The following is a 19,792-nucleotide window of genomic DNA, read 5'->3' as shown; positions in this document are numbered from 1 at the left end:
CACACAATTAGGCAAAGTTTGATTGTCAAAGTGTGAAGGTTGCGAGGACACAATGAAGGTGGTATACATCTGCAGAGGTATAGCACCAGCATGGACATAGCCTCTGGGTATCCAGCATTTCCTCTGTGTATCCTCAGGCTTAGAATATACTTCTGTTGAGCTATTTGCACTGTACAGTGTTGGTTGAGGCTTAAATCCATTAAATATTTGGACAATTTGAGGCAACAATGCTGGGAGTAGCCAGCTGAGGGAGAGATATTTGATAAGGTTTTGACGATGCTAAATATCCTTGTGGCTGTGTAATATAATTGCCGAAGTTCCGGTGGATTCAGACAGTGTGTCTCTCATTAGTGTTACCCACTGAGGTGTCCCCTGTGTAATCAGCCCAACAAATAGTTCAGACGGAGTATTACAAAGTCATTTGGGTTGCTCCCAAGGCACAGTGAAAGTCACTATGTCCTAAATCCTGAAATACCGTTATGGCACAAGGAGAAAGACATAGTAATTCTCTGAGCTTCTCTTTCACTCTTGTGTGTACTCTAGGGTGTCAGTTTTTGATTTCAACGCATTATTTCAGTATCAGCAGTTATCCCCTTCCTGCATGAAGAGCAGAACACGACTGTGCAGTGTGCCGTGGTGTGTTTACAATGCTGTGTTTGTACTGAGTGTTATACTTTATGTTAGCTTGCTTTTGGATGCTTAGAATGTGACATACTGAATTGCATGATGTAAATAGCATGTCTGTGCTGTACCCTCTGTAGTGTTCTCCTTAACTCTTTCTCTTTTCAGGCCATTTGATATCTTTATATTGATTGCTATTTTTGCCAACTGTATGGCCTTAGCTGTGTACATCCCCTTCCCTGAAGATGACTCGAACTCAACAAACCATGACCTGGTGAGTACATTTGGTTGACCTTTGACCTTTCACCCCTTACCATGCTAGCCACTGATGCTCAGGATGCTTCTTACATCAGGATTGGTGTTTGCATCTGACTTTTTTCGCCCTTGCGGGTCAGAGGTTGTTGCCAAGGCTTAGGATGTTAAGATGCTGGACTGTTGATTTAATTGGCTTTCTGAAACCATTCCAACTGCACTACATGGTTATACAGTTTCTGCATGGATTGTTTGGACTGAACTGAATGTCTAAATATTTGGCCACTGCCATGTTTTCTACAGTATTACTACTCAAATGTAGTGTGAATACATCACTCTAATTGAGACTGCGAGTTTGTGTGGGCGGGAACGTCCTTTATGGTTTGGTGAATATCAGGCTAGTGATGAGCTGTTGTGGCCAGATGACATGCATGTTTGCTTAGAGTGTTTTTGTCAGTGTTTGATTAGGTGCAAATGCTGTATCACTTGCAAGTCCTGTAAAGAACCATATCCCTCCCTGTACACACCTCTCTTAGCAGCATGGTGTCTTCTTTAGACTTTTGTGCTGGTTATGCCTGTTCCTGGAGAGGATATTGTGGAGGCATTTTTTGAACCCTTGTGAATATTTTTCCTAGTCGGATTGGTTAACTTTAGACAATTCAGCTTTGTTGCTTTGAAAGATCTTTGTGCGAGTGAAATCTATTTTGGGAAATGCTGATGCCTCTATGGCTCTTAGCATTGACACTTTCATGAATTGTGGGTGATGTAGTGTTTTCACCGCTCTGTTCAAAATGAGCCTGCATCCATAGGAAGCGAGATGTGGCAGCTGCTCCGAATCGGGGAGAAATGACGTGCTAATGGCTTGTGAGATGAATACATCCTTAAGAACTCTGCAGTCTAAAGCAGGAGAGTTTGAGGTCTTATCAAATGCTCAGTCTTTTCAGTCATGTTTTTTTCTCGAAGAGTCTGAGATGTCGAACATGGTGACAAATAGCATCATGTTCACACTGCAAAAAGCTGCCCACACTGCCAATGATACAGTGTCTATAACAGTAACTTTAAAACTTGAATAAATGTTCTAGTCCATAAAAACAGCAGTGATACACACTGTCATTGGTCATCACGAACAATAGAAACCAATTTGCCATACATCCATTTTAAAGACATCACAATCAAAACACGATTTTGGTTTTCCTCATCATTGGTCAATGTGAAGGCTCATATTATTATAGTTACAGTTATCATTAGAGTGTGGAGTGTGGATGGGCCATAAAGGGTCATTCTCACCCTGTTATCATAGTTCTGGTTTCATAGGTCTAGATAAGTTCTGGAATTTAATTGTCATATATTGAGCACTTAATACTATAATATGTAATGATACAATGTACTGACATAGACAATTGGCAATTGATTCGACACTGAGAAGTTCACAGAAGCAAAGAAAGATTATCTCCGCTTCTGCTCATTTGAATACAAAACAAAATAGACCACAGTACAGCACTGAGCTGTGTAAAAAACAGTATTCTTATTTCATGAAAATTACAATTAAATGCTCTCCTGATTGGCGAAATGTGATTACAGTTTGTATGTGATGGGTGGAATGCAGAGACGGACTTTGAGGGGTGAGGACTGAGAACTTGTGTTCCAAGCTGCTGTGCTATTACACAAATATGTTTCTGAAGACGCTTATTTGAGATTTTCGTACGAGTTGTACAGCATGGGAATGGGTGTAGGGCCCTATTGTTTATGTTTGTATATAGAATATTTTGATTTATTACACAGCTCTTCAGAGTGCTGCAGAAAGTTCCATTCACATGAATGGGCCTTGCCAACGTTCGGAGGTCTCTTAAATCTATATAATCACCGCTGCAAAGTATATAATGTCCGCTGTCAATGGCAACGGATTTTGGGCTTCTGATTAACGTCTTTCATATCACACTGCAAGAAGTCTGTTCGCTTATTGCAATAGAATTTCATTGAAAGTGAAAAAAGACGTTGCCACGCAACACCTGATCTATCAAGTTCTATCTGTGTGAACAATACATTATCCCTTACATACAGTATGTGCTGTAATTATAGAATGATTTATCCATACACATACTTTGTCCAGTCAGATGATAGGTATTGATATCAAACATAATTCATACATTTTATATTTAGGCAATGCAAATATCATTAGTTAGATACTGTTGGTCGACTGTACATTAGGGCACAATTTGGGGAAAATATCTAATTGAGATTTTTCTGACAGATATTGCAATTGATATTCACAATGATTTTTGAATGTCAATGAATTGATTCAGTTCAGTTCCTTTAATTTGTGCCACCCCTGATTGGTGACAAGAAGCACAGCACCCCCGACAGACTGTGAAGCTCACCAATCAGAATTTCTGTGCCCGTCACGCACTACGCACACCCACCTACCAGAAGTGGCATAGTCAATGAGGATGAAATGAATATAAAAGTCAGAAATGTGACAAAATGAATTGTGCACGATTATTTTAGCTTTTGCGATTGGGTAATGGTGTTGGTTGATATTGCGATTGCGATTGTGATAATTGTGTTGCCCTACTGCACTTTGAACCTAGTGGTTGGCTGCTAAGATGCCAACACCAATTACTTTCCAAGCAGTGGAAGTATTGAATAAAACGCATACTGACCATATTTTGAATATTCAGAATAGAAAGTGAAATACCGCAGCTGTAATGGCATTGGTAGAAAAACCCAGACCCTTTAGATCATACATGGGCAACATACGGCCCGCGGGCCACATCCGGCCCGTGGGCTTTCCCTGACCGGCCCGCGTAAGGTAAACAATAGTCAAGAGCCTAGCATAGAGATAATGCATGTAAATAAATATCGTTGTTTTTATTTTGAAAGCGACTGCTATTTGTACGCCCATACATTTGTGCGTGGATGCATACGACGTAAACACCCTCACTGATGTGCTGGTGAATAGAATTTATGCTTCTGCGTCGACACAATGCAGTTGCCTTTACGTCGGCGTAAACCTTTCAAAGTTTTGTGTCTCTGCGTCGCTCACCACCGCAAAGGTTGTTAGAACGAACTCCTACTGCTGCTCGTTGGCGATACGAAGTGTTCATTTCAAAACGTTACTGGCAGATAGACAGTTTACAATCAGATAACCCCGTAATTGTAACCAAAACATGTCTGAGTTTATTTGCAAAGCTTATGTTAGCGAACTAGTATGATGCTACTATACCCACAGGTTGCTTGAAGCAGCCGGCTCAACACACAGAGCGAGTTGACCAATCACAGTTATGTGCATAAAGTTAAAGCAAAAACATAGCCTACATTTTTTAAATAGTTTTCTTTGTGCATGTTGATCAACTAATGACAGCCTACTATTGTCTGCTCCACATCTTCGTAGTCTAATTCTGCATAGAGTTAATTTAATGATGGTAATGATTTAATGATGAATATTGCTGAGTGTTGATGAAATGGTGGCACAGGCCTATCGGTTGTACTGACTCCTTCACATTTTCATGACCTAGCCTAATTATATAGATATTGTAGTACTTTTTTATATCAGTCTTTGAAAACTGAAAAAAATGTCAATGTCAAAAAATCATTTTCGAGAATGAGGATTAAATACTGGACATAGATTAAATATAGCTGTTTTTCCTTTGTCTCCCTCACATTTTCATCTGTTCTTACGACTAGTAAACAAAACCATATGATTTACTTAATGTTATACAAAAACAGAATAGAATTGAACAGAATTGAGTTCAGACTTGAGTTCGGTATTTTGGGTCCGGCCCTCCTCAACAGTCTCAGTTTGTCATGTGGCCCCTTGGGGAAATTAGTTGCCCACCCCTGCTTTAGAAGTAACGATTACCGGTATAATGGTAAACCGCGATAAAAACGTTGACGATAATAATTACCGTTTTCATTTCAAACATCATGATTATCACTGTTGATTACCGCGGTATGGAAACCGTGTGTTTAATCCTTTCCAGCTTCATCCGAGCCTGCTTTTGACATACAGTAGGCCTGGTACAATGGAACAAAACTGGCACCCTACTGATTCTGTTGTCTAATTGATGGTCTTAACTACGATTCGGATTAGGCGGAACTTTTTCACCGCGAAATGTGCACTGTATCATGTAGCCACTCCGTCCACATTTAAATCAATTCCACTCACGTTATCAGGAGTATACAGTAGCCTAAAGTTTTATTTTGAACGCTTACTTTGTCTCACTCATTGCATCCAAATAACAGAAATAGCAAACTCCAAGTTATGGTAGGGTAAGTTAAGCTATAAGCACATAGCCAATTAAACATGAAGAAAAAAGTGAACGGGACACTTTTTGAAACTATTTCAGCTTGTGTAGGCCTATCAGTGCTTTCTGAACACAATGAACACACTTTTAGAAATACCGTGATAATACCGAAAACCGTGATAATTTTGATCACTATAACCATGAGGTTAAATTTTCATACCGTTACATCCCTACTGTCAGATGCTGCAGTAGTTGCCATCAAAGTGATCCTGAATAACTGCCTCGTTCAGAAACTCCCCTGTGACTGTTATGTGTGCAAGGCCCAGGAGACCATATTGCAGTGTCCTGGGGACTAGCCTTCATCAGTTGTGGGTGTTATTTGAACATATTTAGTTTGGTAGGCTTTTTCCAAGGGCATAGTCACTCTCCCCCTGCCTCCTCTCAGTTTCCCTTCTTCGGTCTGCATCTGTCTCACTCAGTCACTCCCTGTCCCTCCACGAAAGCGCGCACAAACATGTGACTTTGCATTGAAAAGACCAACTCCGTATCTTCAGATGTCGAGGGATAATGGATCTGTTGCTTGTGTTCCTTAATAGAAACATGCAGAGAAAGAACTAACGAGAGAGAGAGAGAGAGAGAGAGAGAGAGAGAGAGAGAGAGAGAGAGAGAGAGAGAGAGAGAGAGAGAGAGAAACCCATTGAGCTCAGGAGTGAAGAGATAGACTGAAAGAAAAAGAGAGAGCAAAAGAGGGAGGGGGCAGAAGTGAGTGGTGCAGAGAGCTGAGAGATAAGGACAGTGGCAGGGAGAACAAAAGGCTCTAACGGGCTTTCTGTCCTGTGGCAGCCGCAGGAGTTTGGAGTGGGCCGGTGGGATTTTTACTGCTGTGCCCAGTATAGTCTCAGAGGCTGTGTTGGCCCTGCTCCTTCCAGCCTCGTTAGAGAGGCTTCGTTAGGTGTGGAGGCTTGTTATAAATAGCAAAAGGTGTTTTCCCCTGGTGGGGCAGAAGTGAGACCATCGGGAGAGAGGCTAGAGGTCCCAACCCCTTTAGGGAACTAGCATGGCAAATGGCATGATGGGAACTGTAGTCTTCACACACACAAACACATCCAACATCCTACCACATACTCCCACACATAATTATGTTCTTACATTCTTACTGCCTTTAACACAAACATGCACAGGTATGCCTCAGTCCACATTGCAGTAGTACCTGCACTTGTATAGAATGTATAATCTGACACACACACACACACACACACACACCCAATGCACTCACATACAAACACTCTTCCACAGAGTGAGAGACACATTACTAGATGACACTGGATTTTACAGAGACCTCCCACTAGCTCACACTGGCACTGAACTCTCGGCCAGCTCTTAAGTTGAACAGGCAGACGCGTTCCAGGCTACAGGCTGCGCCTTCCAGGAGAACAATGTTTTAACAGACACACACATACACACACACACACACACACACACACACAGCTAGGGAGCGGCAGACCTAACGCCACTATGAATTATGGAATCCACTTTTTCAGTGTGAATTTCACCCAGACTTGTAGCTGTTAAATTTTTCACTCGTTCGGTCGCCCACCAGCCACATGACTCCCGACACTGAGGGTAGAAACTGAGAGAGAGAGAGAGAGAGAGAGAGAGAGAGAGAGGGAGGGTGGGTGGGGGAGAGAGAGAGAGGGAGGGGTGGGGGAGAGAGAGAGAGAGATAGAGAGAGAGAGGGAGAGACAGAGAGAGGCTGTCACTGAAACGTCATATGTTGGTGCATATGGTCACACACTGTACATTCATGTGGTGTGTGTGTGTGTGTGTGTGTGTGTGTGTGTGTTGTCTCCAGGCCGAGTGTCTCTGCACTGGTTAGTCATGCAGGCTGCACTGTGCTGAGCACTGCAGGAGGCGTCAGGTTGCATTGTTTGTGATTAAGGGTGCTGGTGAGCATACAGCAAAAATAAGTGTGTGTGTCCGTGTGTGTGTGTGAGCGTGTGTGTGTACGTGCGTGCGTATGTGTGTGTGCATCTGTGTGCGTGCGCGTGCGTGTGTGTGTGTCCATGTTCACGCACGTGCATTGATATAGATACTTTGAAAGACTACACATGTCTACCCAGATGTCATATATACTGTATAATGTATGGTTACTGCTCTGATATGGCCCATGGAGTGAGTGATCGCGTGCCATCTCCCAATGGGCTGAGAGGGGTGTTCATTATAGCCTCAGTGCTGGATGAGGGAATCCATTGCAGTAAGGCATTTGTGTCATTTTCTCTTGTATTGTGGAGTTGTGAGCGGTGCTTTGTACATCATGGGTGAAAGACACACCAAGCTAGTGCTGTAGCTGTTGAATTTAATGCCAATTGTGTAGGTTCACCATCTGTGTATGAATGGCATTTGTAAGAGCCCTTTTCAGTCAGCTTGTGTGAAGGAGTGAACACTGCAGAGTGTTATAGCTTCCTGCGTGACAAAACAAGTTATAAAGGGGCTTGTGGTGGAGCACTGTTGTTTAATCACCTCTTAATATCAGAGAGGGGAAGACAGTCTCGACCTTCAGGAACAGAGCACAAGGTAGGGGGTGTGACCCCTTATGTCATTGCCCATGCAGGTACACACACACACACACACACACACACACACACACACACACACACACACACACACACACACACACTCTCTACAGGAGTGTGCTTTAAGGTCACCCCTGCCTTGTGTTGCTGGGGCCCGAGTGCTCCTGGCTGTGCCATGGCTCTCCAGCCTGGCGACCTTTTCACTGCGAATGTGATTCATCCGTCTCAACCTTTACCCAGCAGCCCACAGGACAGGAAGCCAGGTATCATGGAGCGCGCGCTCGCAACAATTGTGTTACGGTACAGTATGATTCAAAAAGCATTGTCATAACAGAGCACCAAGCCATACTCACCCTAAGTGCTCCTTCCAAGCGTACATCTTTGACAACGCGTTACCTTAGCTCTGTGAAAGGTATGATCTCTCCTATACTGATGTTTCATAAATCGGTGTAGCTTTATTATGACCGCCGCGCAGCGAAGCGGCGGTCATATAGGTTTAGTCAGTTTTTTTTCTTTTTCTTTTTCGCATGTCCAAATTTCCGTCAATGATTCCCGGGACACTGAAAGACCGGGGTAGACAAAACTTGGTGGGCATGTAACCCCATATGGATAGCATGGAAGCATCGTTTTTCGTTTTGATCTGTAGCCCCCCCGCTGGACTGCACCCCCCCGAAAGGAGGGTAGGGCAGACACAGTTTTCTGTGAATATCTCGAGAACCGTAAGGTTTAGGAGGACCATTTTTTTTTGTATGTTGATCTCAAGGGGCCATGTCAACCCATTCCATAACCACTCATTTCATGTATAGCGCCACCTAGTTAAACACAAAAAAGTAAAAATGAGGTGTTTTCATCACAATATCTCTGGCTGACATGGTCAAAACTGCACGAAATTGAAAGTGTAGGATCATTATGACACCCTCCGAATGCATGCCAAGTTTTGTGAACTTTCGTTCATGGGGGGCCTTACAATAAAATAATTTATGTGTACATTTAGTGACCGTACACCAACAAGGATTCCCGGGACACTGAAAGACCGGGGTACACGAAACTTGGTGGGCATGTAACCCCACATGGATAGCATGGAACCATCGTTTTTAGTTTTGATCTGTAGCCCCCCCGCTGTACTGGACCCCCCGAAAGGAGGGTAGGGCAGACACAGTTTTTTGTGAATATCTTGAGAACCGTAGGGCCTAGGATGACCAATTTTGTCCGTATGTTTGCCTCCAGGGGTCATGTTAACCCATTCCATGTGCACACATGTGCATAAACAGATACACACGCACACACATACATTCACAGTAATCATACGTATGACACATACTTACACAGTAGACATATGTACGCATGCATGCACATGCACAAACACACATACGCAGGCAAACACACAAACACGCACACGCACACACACACACACACACACACACACCCACACACATAAACATAAACGTGTACACGCACACATGCTCAAAATTCAATTTCTCAGAATTATGAACAGGCAAGATGGGGGTGGGGTTGTATAAAATTAATTTTACATGTGAAATCTATGAACTAATCATGTTTTGGTACTTGTTGTCTAGCAGATAACAGTGAGAATTGAGTGTGGCTAATGCAATTTAGTGAGACAGTTAGAATCATATAGGCCTTTCAGCGTGATTTATTTTTGTGGAAAAAATGTGCTGGACTGGGCGGCGGTCATATTTTGTACCGCTCTGCGATACATCTAGTTTGGATTGAGTTTAAGCTGCTGTCCGCTTAAGTCTGAAACATAGCGGACTTACTGATCATAATGTGTCAGATTTTGAGATAGAATTGTCATGGAATAGACTTTTACATCTGTCTGCTGAACAACCTCTAGCCATAGTGATTTAGCTTAATTTGAATTCCCCAACTGATATATTCCTAGGAATGAACTGATTCCCTGGAATTAATTGATTCTATTACTGGATGCTTTTAAGACTCCATTATGATACCAGAGAGGGTTATAGCGGAGCTAATAATCAAGGATCTTTGATGATACCTTGCATGGTTAACAGCTGGCATACATGTAAACACAAACAAAAACACAGTTGGCACTAGGGCTGTCACTTTACGTTCGAAAATCGATTGCACAATCGATTGGACCAACCAACACAAGTTTCGAAAACTAAAATAGGGAATCGATTTTAACCAAATGTGTACACTATTAATTTTAAACGAATTAAACAAATGAAAAAGATAGATGTAACAAAACTCAGGAACAAGCAGAAAAATAACAAAGAATTCCGAAGTGCAGTAAGCATTGCGAAAGCTAAATAGAAAATTCCCAACAATTTTACGCACCGGAAACAGCTTTTTCAATCGGCTGCTGTGCTGCTGGTGTTTTGCCAAAAAATTGAGGACAACGCGATCAACCTGTGCGACATGAGAGATACGAGTGATAGGCCCTAATAACTTGAAGAGTTCGATATGGAAGCACTTCGGGGTTTGGGTATATCAAACTATGGAGAAGGACAAAGCGATATGCAAACTGTGCAGTCGTGAGTTCTACGTAGGCGAACTTTGTTTGACATTTCTAATTGTAAACGCAGCCACGTTGAAGCCTGCAGTAATGTTTTTCACTGATGTTATGGCAGTCCACTCTGCTTATTGTTTTTCGAGAATGTTGCACTCCTGTTTGTCATTGTGCACGAAACTTCATGCCATTGTGCGTCTTCAAGCGCCCCCTTTACGTTCGTCCTAATGCCTGTTAGTTGTTCGTGGATTGTCCTATATTTGGTGTTGAAAATTGAAACGTCTTTAGACATGAAAAATCGATTTTACAATCGATTCAATGAACAATTGTGTCTCAAGAATCTAACAGGATTTTTTCACAAAAGTGACAGCCCTAGTTGGCACTGATAAAAGCTTGCTTAATAACGTACATATGTGATACATATCCTCTGTAAAAGTTATTATTTTCATGGGCTCTGAGGTATAAAATGCTAAAAACGCTTTACCAGTGATGCAAATAGATTTCTTCACATCTTTGTACTCAGTCTGTATTGATGCCTCATTATCATCTGCCTGATCCATGGTGCTCTTCATACAAAGCCTTTATCAATACATCACTACACAGTCAAAGTGTGTTATAACATGCTGGATCGTATGCATTAATAAAGGCTTTTTTATGAAGAGTGCCGAGGACTTTTCTATTTTGGATGATTGTTACCCTTCTCACTTGAGCACCTTCACCTTACTTTGAGTCATTTATGTTTTCTTAATCCTTCAGTAGCACTCTCTTGTGGGTTTCTTTTGTAAAAACTGAAGGAGTGTCATTTGTCAGAAATGTTCAAATTAGTCATTAAGGCTACGGTCACACCGTAAGTCTTAATGCTCAATTCAGATATTTTGCTCAGCTTTTCACATAACCTTTTAAAATGTGGCATATATCAGCTTCCAGTGTGAACTGTTGCGGTTCTGAAATTACCTGCATGAGCAAAAGAACAATAACAATGACATCAGATAACTCCGGCGGGCGCATAATTGTGACAAATGTCGATGTAGATTGACGTAAAAGTCACATCAAATCTGCCTTGGTTGTTCACACTGCGGCCGCATTGACAAAAATCAGACGTGGGTCTGATTCAGGACCACATATTTTTGAAATAATCAGATATGTGCAAGATTTGAGTGTTCACACTACTTCTGAGGAAGTCTAACCTGGTCACTGGTCACTTGACCCCAAAAAAAATCAGATTTGGGCCAATTTTGCCTGTAGTCTGAACGTAGCCTAAGTCAGTGTTTCCCATACATTGACTAATCTGTGGCGGGGCGCCACGAAATAAAAATCGGCCGCCACACATAAATATTCTATGTTTTTAATTTAATTTAATTTAATTTAATTTAATTTAATTTAATTTAATTTAAATTAAATATAAGATCAAATCCTTGCATTGCCATTGAGCTGCGCTTTTTACGCACGCAGCCTTTCCTTGTCCCGCCCCGCTCTCTCTCGTAGCCCGCTGCCCCTCCTCTGCATGTGCATTTAACAAAATATTCACGATTGTTGAAGGATTGTTGTTGCCACATAGAAGCATTGCATAGAAGAAGTCTGGCTAAATTGCTATTAAATCCGCTTAGCATCGTGACCATGCTGCGCAAATTTGTTCAAAACTGCTGAATTGAAGTTAACTATGCTAATTCTTATCACAACATAGTAGGCTACATTGAAGAGACTAAACTAAGTTATGCAATCAAGCAGTATCTCAAAGCTAACGTTAGAATACAGTTTGGATGTCGAATTTAGCATGCTTAGCCTACTTAAATAAAGAAAAAAATATTTAAAAAAACTTTTATTTGTATATTCCCACAAGGTGTTTACAGTAGGTGCTCTGAAAATGAGAACCAAAATGATTTTTTAGACTTCTAAGGTCTGCTGTTCAGACCCTGAAGGAATTTATTTTCTGTTCATTGTTTTTTTGTGAGAGTGTTTCTACTTATCTCAGTAAGGAAAATAAATCAAGAGCCTATGTTGAGTACAAATATGTCTTCTGAAGGCTTAAACAGAGCCCAGCCAAAAACTCCAATAAAATTTGTATCAACTTTGAGGGACAGCTATGACCATGCAGGATTATCCAGACCAAATGTGACGATTTTGCTACATACTATTCCTATTTATGTACCAGCATGCAAAATTTGAGCCTCCTACATGGTTTAGTTCTTGCGCTGTGGGCTTGTGAACTTTGACAAAAAAAAGAGCCCGAACAAAATCGACACCCCCTCCCCCTGTAAAACTGGCTGTATCTTGGAAAGTATTGATCTTACATAAGAGTAATTTTACAGTGTGTCTCCTGGGTAACATAGGTACACCTGGTAATGTTTTCAGAATTTTTTGAGACCTAAGTGCGTGGGCCCTGGTTGAATTGACGTGGAATGATCCAGCTGCAATTTCGTTGAAGGGCTCATTGTATTGACTATGACATTGAATGTTTGCAAAATCCCGATGTAAATGGAAAAGTGTTTTCCAAAATTCAAAAATGCTTGTCCCAAGGAGAAGTACGAACCTTTATTTTAACTATGTAGAAAACATTATGAATTGCATCCACACATCAGCAGCCTTTACTGTGTAACAATTGTAACTGTGTTACAATTGCAATTTTCAAGGGTTCCCTCACGAACGTCTTAAAGTGACAGGCACTCAATTAGACCTATACACTACCCCCCCCCCCTCCCTTGTCCAAGTCAGCTACCGCCACAAATTGAATCCAATTCTGTGGGAAACACTGTAAGTGCTGTGCAGCACACACCCCCGCCCTTCCCCAGCCACAGCCCACATAGTGTCAGCTGCAGCCCCTGGTCATTAGTGGAGCTCAGCGGGTACATCTCTAGGGAGAGAACTGGGCCCAGCCTGAGTCCTGAAACAGACCCTACGAGCCCTAAGACTCTATTCACTGTCAGATATGGAGACTTGACCACTGTAAAGTCCAGTGGAGTGTTGTTATCGGTGTAAATATGGAGAAGGAAGACAGGAATTCAGGCCGGTAAAGGAAGTGGTGGTCATTGCATGATAGTGACATATTCTGCTTCACCCCATTATTTTCATTTTAACTGCAATACCTTCCAACTCCCTTGTGGTGTGTGTGTGTGTGTGTGTGCTTGTGCTAAACTCAGCATTCCCCTCCTCCAATCCCCATCCCCCATGCCCTCACATCTTTTGTGACACCCACCCCCTCTTCAATGGTCATCCTTCAATGAGATAAACGACCTTTTGCTTTTTGGCTCCTGGATAGTATAAGTATAAGTATAAGTATATATACTCTTATAGGTGTTAGGTGTTCCTATAGGCAGGTTGCAAATGTTCTTCTGAAGCATATAAAACAAATTTGATATTGTTGCAAAAATGTAAATATCTAGAAGCCACATCGAGGCTTGGTTTGGTTTTCAGAATTCATGTAAGCAATTGGACTTCATTGAAATATGTGAACAAATCCGATGTCAGTGTGAGCATAGCTGATATAGCCCTTGGTAAAGGACAGATCAGGACTAATCTGAATGTGATGTTAGAGAGACTTATTCTGTGAGACCTTGCTCCTCCACTGTGCCTGCAGCCATTATGTTCGTACCGAGGACATGATTCACATTAGATAAGTTAACAGCTAAAGCGCAGCAGGAGACCTTGGAGTGAGTGCTAAATACTACACACTATTGGTCTAGATCATTGGTTCCCAAAGACTGTGTTGTGACCCACGGGTGGGTCGCAGAAGATTTTATTTGGGTCGCCAGCACAATTTATGTTGTGTAATAGGCCTAGCTTATACCATTTAACCAGGAAAGCTATCAGTTTTCTATTAAGATATAGTTTGTTTACCACAGTCACGGCCCTAGAATACCTCTGAAACTGGGGGAGAACGTGTCGCAGAGGGGGCAGCTTGCATCTCATTCGCAAAATGAAACATTTCTGTGGGGCGCCTGCTATGGACCTCGCAGTTGCAAAATGCAAGGGACATGAATCAGCACGAACATTAACAGACAGTTGCTTCCGTTGACCGATTAAAATCTAGTTATCATGCTGTCAACTAAGCATAAAACTAAGCATAAAAGCAGACATCCGTGTACCGGGCATGGCTATTCAATGTGCGTCATAGGCTGATAGTTTCGATTGTAGATGCACTCTTTAAAGTTAATAGCAGCCTCCTCACATTTATTATTTCGGATTTAAAACGCACACCAGTGTATTATATTAGGCTACAATTTAAATGGACATTTTAAAAGCTATTATTTCCTCTCGTTTTCCACCTCGCAAACTCTACTAGGCTACAGTAAAAGCGCATTATCTTTTGGCTATTGCGCAAAAACCTCTTGTTCTGATATTTATTAATTTCACATTGTTACAACAACATAGCTTGTCACAACATCAGTACACAGCCTTAGTATCAGGCCTACAAACAAGCAAACGTTTAACTCCAGAGAAAAATGCGGATTCAACTTTCCAAAGAAACCTCCAGAAATAGGCTACAATAAAACGACGAGTTATTATGTTTACATCGGAATGAACGGTGTTATGGATCCATTTGTATGCAACGCAACGTAGCCTACAACATCTCTCTTTAGATATACAGGAACAGCTTACTATGTTGAAGAGTGACGATTGCGTAGCATGCAAGAATATCCCGAACTCTCGGATGCGCATTAAAACGTTATCTTTTAGGTAACTTTCCACGCTGATGGTGCTCAAAATGTAACACAACTGTGTTCAAAGCAGGATAACCTGAGGTTGTGTGTTTTTACAAAACTGTGGGAAACTGAATCAGTGCATTACCAATCCCTAATAGTAGTGGTAGTAGGCCAGTCCTAGGCGCTATTACGTATCTAGATATGGCACTGTAGAATGGTTGGGGGGGGGTAGAAAAGTTTGAGAACTAAAACAATATTGGTGGTTGCATGTTAGATCTGAAGTGAAATGGGTCGCGATGGTCTGTCATTTTTAAAAAGTGGGTCCCCAGAAAAAAAGCACTGGTCTAGATTGCATCTTTTAGTAGTTTTAGTAGTAGAGGTCAGGATGCACTGTCCACATGTGGTAAACTGTGAGCTAATGTAAGTGACAAAAAAGAATCAACTCTAACATGTTGTCATGTCTGTTCCTTCGTTGGTGTTTTTGTGTAGCATCAGGTGATTTCTGACACCAAGGTCAGCTAAGCTGCCCTGTCATTCTTCGAATAAGCTGCCATTCTTCATGGCAAACATGCCTCCTGAGCATCTATGTTATACATGCCGGCCATGTCTAACAGATAAGTCAGTAAAACTGAGGGGAAGTGTCACTTGTGCCATGCTTATCTGGCCCTGTCGTGTGTGTGTGTGTGTGTGTGTGTGTGTGAGCGTGCGTTAAGTGCCATGTGTGTGTTGTGTGTGTGTGTGGTGTGTGTGTGTGTGTGTGTGTGTGTGTGTGTGTGTGTGAGGTATGTTTGTGTGTGTGTGTGTTTGCATGTGCGTAAGTGCCATGTGTGCATGTGTGTGCCACGAGACTGCCATCTGTGTTGATCTGTGAACACAGAGAGTGAGGAATGGAGGGCTCTGCTGCTACCTGTGCAGAGGAAGGCACACAAGAGGCTCTTTCATTGTTAGCAAAGCAGATGATGGAGATTCACATTACGCCAGTCCAGCCAGGGGAGAGGGGGGCATGTTCAGTCTGTTGCCTGTGGAGGGAGACATTTAATATTCCAAATGGAGGAAAGGACATGTTCACACTGTTTATTGCTCAGCAGGCTTCACAGATCTGCAGAGAGGGACATATTGGCGTTGTTTGTGTTGGGAGTTTGTGTTGGGAAAGTGTGTTTGTGTGTATGCCTTCTGTGTGCATGCTGGATGTGGAGAAAGTGACAGACAAATAGCTCATGATTATGGTCACACTTACGTGAGTTTCGAGTTCAGTGACAGTGGCTGTCATTTGATGGTGCGTGTGTGTGTGTGTGTGTATATGTGTGTGTCTGTGTTTGTGTGTGTGTGTGTGTGTGTCAGTGTTGAAATGGCCATGGGAGACTGGGAGGAAGTCTATGTGTTAATGTGTGTGCAGGCGTGTGTGTGTGTGTGGGCATGAATGAGTGGTTGTGTCTGGCTCCGGCTGCAGCGTCTGTCGACCCCAGTTGAGATGATGGCACGTGTGTGTGTGTGTGTGTGTGTGTGTGTGTGTTTAATCACTTAGCTAACTGCTCATTTGGGCTGGCCTCTCCCACTTCCCACTGCTCTTTATCTTCTGTGTGTGTGTGTGTGTGTGTATGTGCTTGTTCTTGCATTTATACATGTGTGCATATCTGAGTGTTGCTGGCTGGTCAGTGAATGAGGTGATTTGAAGGCTGGAGGCCTTGAGTGTGTGTGTGTGTGTGTGTGTGTGTGTGTGTGTGTGTGTGTGTACGCGCACGGGGGGAGTGGTCAGTGAGTGAGGTGATTTGAAGGCTGGAGGCCTTGAATGTGTGTGTGTGTGTATGTGTGTGTGTGTGTGTGTGTGTGTGTGTGTGTTTAATCACTTAGCTAACTGCTCATTTGGGCTGGCCTCTCCCACTTTCCACTGCTCTTTATCTTCTGTGTGTGTGTGTGTATGTGCTTGTTCTTGCATTTATACATGCTTGTAGACTTGTTCTCTGCCTGTTGCGTGCATGCGTGTGTGTGTGTGTCTGTGTGTGTGTGTGTCTGTGTGTGTGCGCATGTGTGCATATCTGAGTGTTGCTGGCTGATCAGTGAATGAGGTGATTTGAAGGCTGGAGGCCTTGAGTGTGTGTGTGTGTGTGTGTGTGTGTGTGTGTGTGTGTGTGTGTGTGTACGCGCACGGGGGGAGTGGTCAGTGAGTGAGGTGATTTGAAGGGTGGAGGCCTTGAGTGTGTGTGTTTGTGTGTGTGTGTGTGTGTGTGTGTGTGTGTGTGTGAGAGAGAGGCCTTGAGTGTGAGACAGCCTCAGCCCTCCACTCATTAGCTCATCTAATAGCCTCAGCTCATCTAAATCAGGTCACTGAAATCAGAGCCTGTGTCCAGGACCTGGGCAGTCGTTTGGTACCCCTCTCAATCCCCGCATCCCATCTCCAGAGCGCTCACCTCCAGAGGTAACGAGAATAGTGCCACGCGGTGTGAGCACTAGCCCTGTTTTACACCAAAAATAGAAGCCGGTGCCTGAAATGGGCAGGTCTTGGTTTGGTGGTCAGTGACCGCCGGGAGGCGTGATTGGTTGGTCCAGGGTGGGGGAAGCGTTGCCTCCCTGCGCGGGGGCTGGGCTGTCCGAGCGCGCTGAGGCATGAAAGACGGAGCGTTTCTGTCATCGTCACGCTGGCCTGAGCTCTCCTCAGGTGATCTCGTGCTCAGGCATTAATAAGTGATTCAGCTCTCAGGCTCTGAGTCACCCCAGAGTCGCGCATCGCCCCTCACACGCACAGGCACACACACACACACACACACACACACACACACACACACACTCCCACCCCATGGACGCACACACACACATAAACACACCCCGACCCCTGCTGTCACACGCACACAAACACTCTCTTACCAGGACACTGGAAAACAAATTCAGATGATCAGCATATCCTTTCACCTCCAACCAAACCCATCCATACACACAACATGCAACATGTTCCCCACCACCCACCCATACAGAATCAGATTGGTGACCGTCAACTAGGCTTTTGAAAATGGTAGACTGAGGGTATGGGGGCTTTCTTGAGTTGAACCAGAGAGAAAATATAATGTGAGTTGCAGGAGTGGAATATGTATATGTAAGTCAACATTAGGATAGCTGCAGAGCTAGCACAGCACTCAAACTGTGTGTGTTCATCAGTCAAGGTCACATTCAGTTTGATATGAGGGTTGCTCCTGCTGTTCCTGTGTGTGTGTGTGTGTGTGTGTGTGTGTGTGTGTGTGTGTGTGTGTGTGTGTGTGTGTGTGTGTGTGTGTGTGTGTGTGTGTGTGTGTCTGTGTGTGTGTGAGAAAGAGAGAGAGAGAGAGAGAGAGAGAGAGAGAGAGAGATGATGCTTGTGTGCATTTTAACATAATTAGCCATCTTTGAGAGTCCATGCACATCAAACAGCTCTTTGAAGGTCCTCCCAATTAGGGGCCGCAGAGATGTCAATAAAAGACCTGTGATGATCTGTTTTGTTTAGCAGTCAAACTGAAAACTCTCCTTTTGTCAGAAACACAGCCTAGGAGCCCTCTTCAGTCTCCTTGTTTTCTGTTTGTGTTGTTGAAGCCAGAATAATTACAGTACATAGATTATGAACATTCATAAATTCAAGAAAAACTCAATTAAAGAGTCTCTGATGTAGAGATGTTTTTCTAGTTAAGGAATACAGGAAGAAAATAATGTTTCTATTAGAATCTCCCTGCATTGTTTATCTGTGTTCTTTGCCTCACATAGTGTCTGTGTGCTCACAGTAGCCGTGAGTGTGCTTTGAGCTTCTTAGCAGGAAGCTAAACACAAGCTCTAAAAAGAATGGGAAGACTAAGCTAGTTCTTGGAGTGACAGGAGAGATATAAGGTGGCAGGATCCCCAAAAAGAGTTTGTCAAATGGCCAATGACTCTGCTCGTCTCAGGTGAGTGCAGAAATGTACTCTTCTGATTACATGTTTAATTATGTCTTGGTGGAGTGATTGAATAGGTTTAGGCAATAGTGAAAAGTAGAAAAATAAGAATTCCCTCTATATTAGGTGTACTCTTACGTGATTACTTTACTAGGAGGGTGTATATTGAGAGACTGCCATTTGTATGCGGTGTTGCCATCTCGTTTTAGCTGTTCGATGATCAGTCATACAGATTTAAAATCCAGGGAAAGTGCCCTAAAGATTTCTCTTCAAATGAGAAACGTGACAGCGACAAGAAATATGGCATAAGAAATGGGGCACGGTGTGTGTCAGCATCCTCCTCTTTATGCCTTTGGCTCCACATGCATTTCTAAGCAGCTGCTTCTGAGATGAATGGGGACTCTAATCCAGTTTGCGTCCCTGCTGATCTACAATCACCAGGATCTGCAGCTGCAGATAGCAGAGTGTGGGGTAGTTTATCCTCCTCCTGGGCCAGTCGTCCAGTCACCCTCCCTCACACTCCGCGCTGCCCCTCACTGGCAAGGGCCGGAACTGCTCCTCAGCACCTGAGAGCACAGGCGGCTTGGCCACGAGGCGCCGTGGAAACGAGGGGGATGTTGTTGTTGCCAGGTTACTGAGCGCTGCGTGTTGAAAGCGTACGCGTGTTGTGCGCTCCGCGTGATAAGGAGGTGGGGGAGGTGAAAGGCCTGTGTGTGGAGCCGCAGCCAGAAGAGGAGAGATGGAACTGAAGAGAAGAGAGGAGGACAGATACATCCTGTCGTTCTTTTCCGCATTCTTGGTATTTGTCTCTCAACATCAAGGTCATTGGTGAGCTCTGTTGGATGCCTTTAATGTCTGTGTGCAAGTGAACACACTGTACATTCAAACATGCATTGTAAGCACACTGGGCACACATATTTTTTCACTATTTATGCCAGTCTCTCTGGCATAAACACACACACACACACACACACACACACACACACTCACACAGAGGCTTCAGGCCATCACCGTGTTCAGTCTTCCCTTAACCCTCCAGCTCACCCATACTGCTATGACTGATCCATCCAGACAGGACTAG

The 19,792-nt window shown here is 43.3% G+C and overlaps 1 protein-coding gene across 1 annotated transcript in view; it reads left to right on the top strand.

The window, feature by feature from the left end:
* The first annotated feature begins 817 nt into the window (after positions 1–817).
* The window catches only part of cacna1da (calcium channel, voltage-dependent, L type, alpha 1D subunit, a), a 77,980-nt gene continuing 59,005 nt past the window's right edge, over positions 818–19,792 (top strand). The window contains exon 1 of the mRNA XM_076269296.1: positions 818–895. Within this exon, the coding sequence (XP_076125411.1) occupies positions 833–895 (63 nt within the window). The 5' untranslated portion in view covers positions 818–832. The remainder of the gene's footprint in view (positions 896–19,792) is intronic.

This window comes from Alosa pseudoharengus, unplaced genomic scaffold (assembly GCF_046254945.1).
Source record: "Alosa pseudoharengus isolate Yale_2024_CS ecotype anadromous, Long Island Sound unplaced genomic scaffold, YU_APseudo_1.1 YU_APseudo_1.1_scf_5, whole genome shotgun sequence".
Classification (NCBI taxonomy): domain Eukaryota; kingdom Metazoa; phylum Chordata; class Actinopteri; order Clupeiformes; family Clupeidae; genus Alosa; species Alosa pseudoharengus.
The sequence above is the reverse complement of the archived record's forward strand: the minus strand, read 5'-3'. Positions and strand labels throughout refer to the sequence as shown.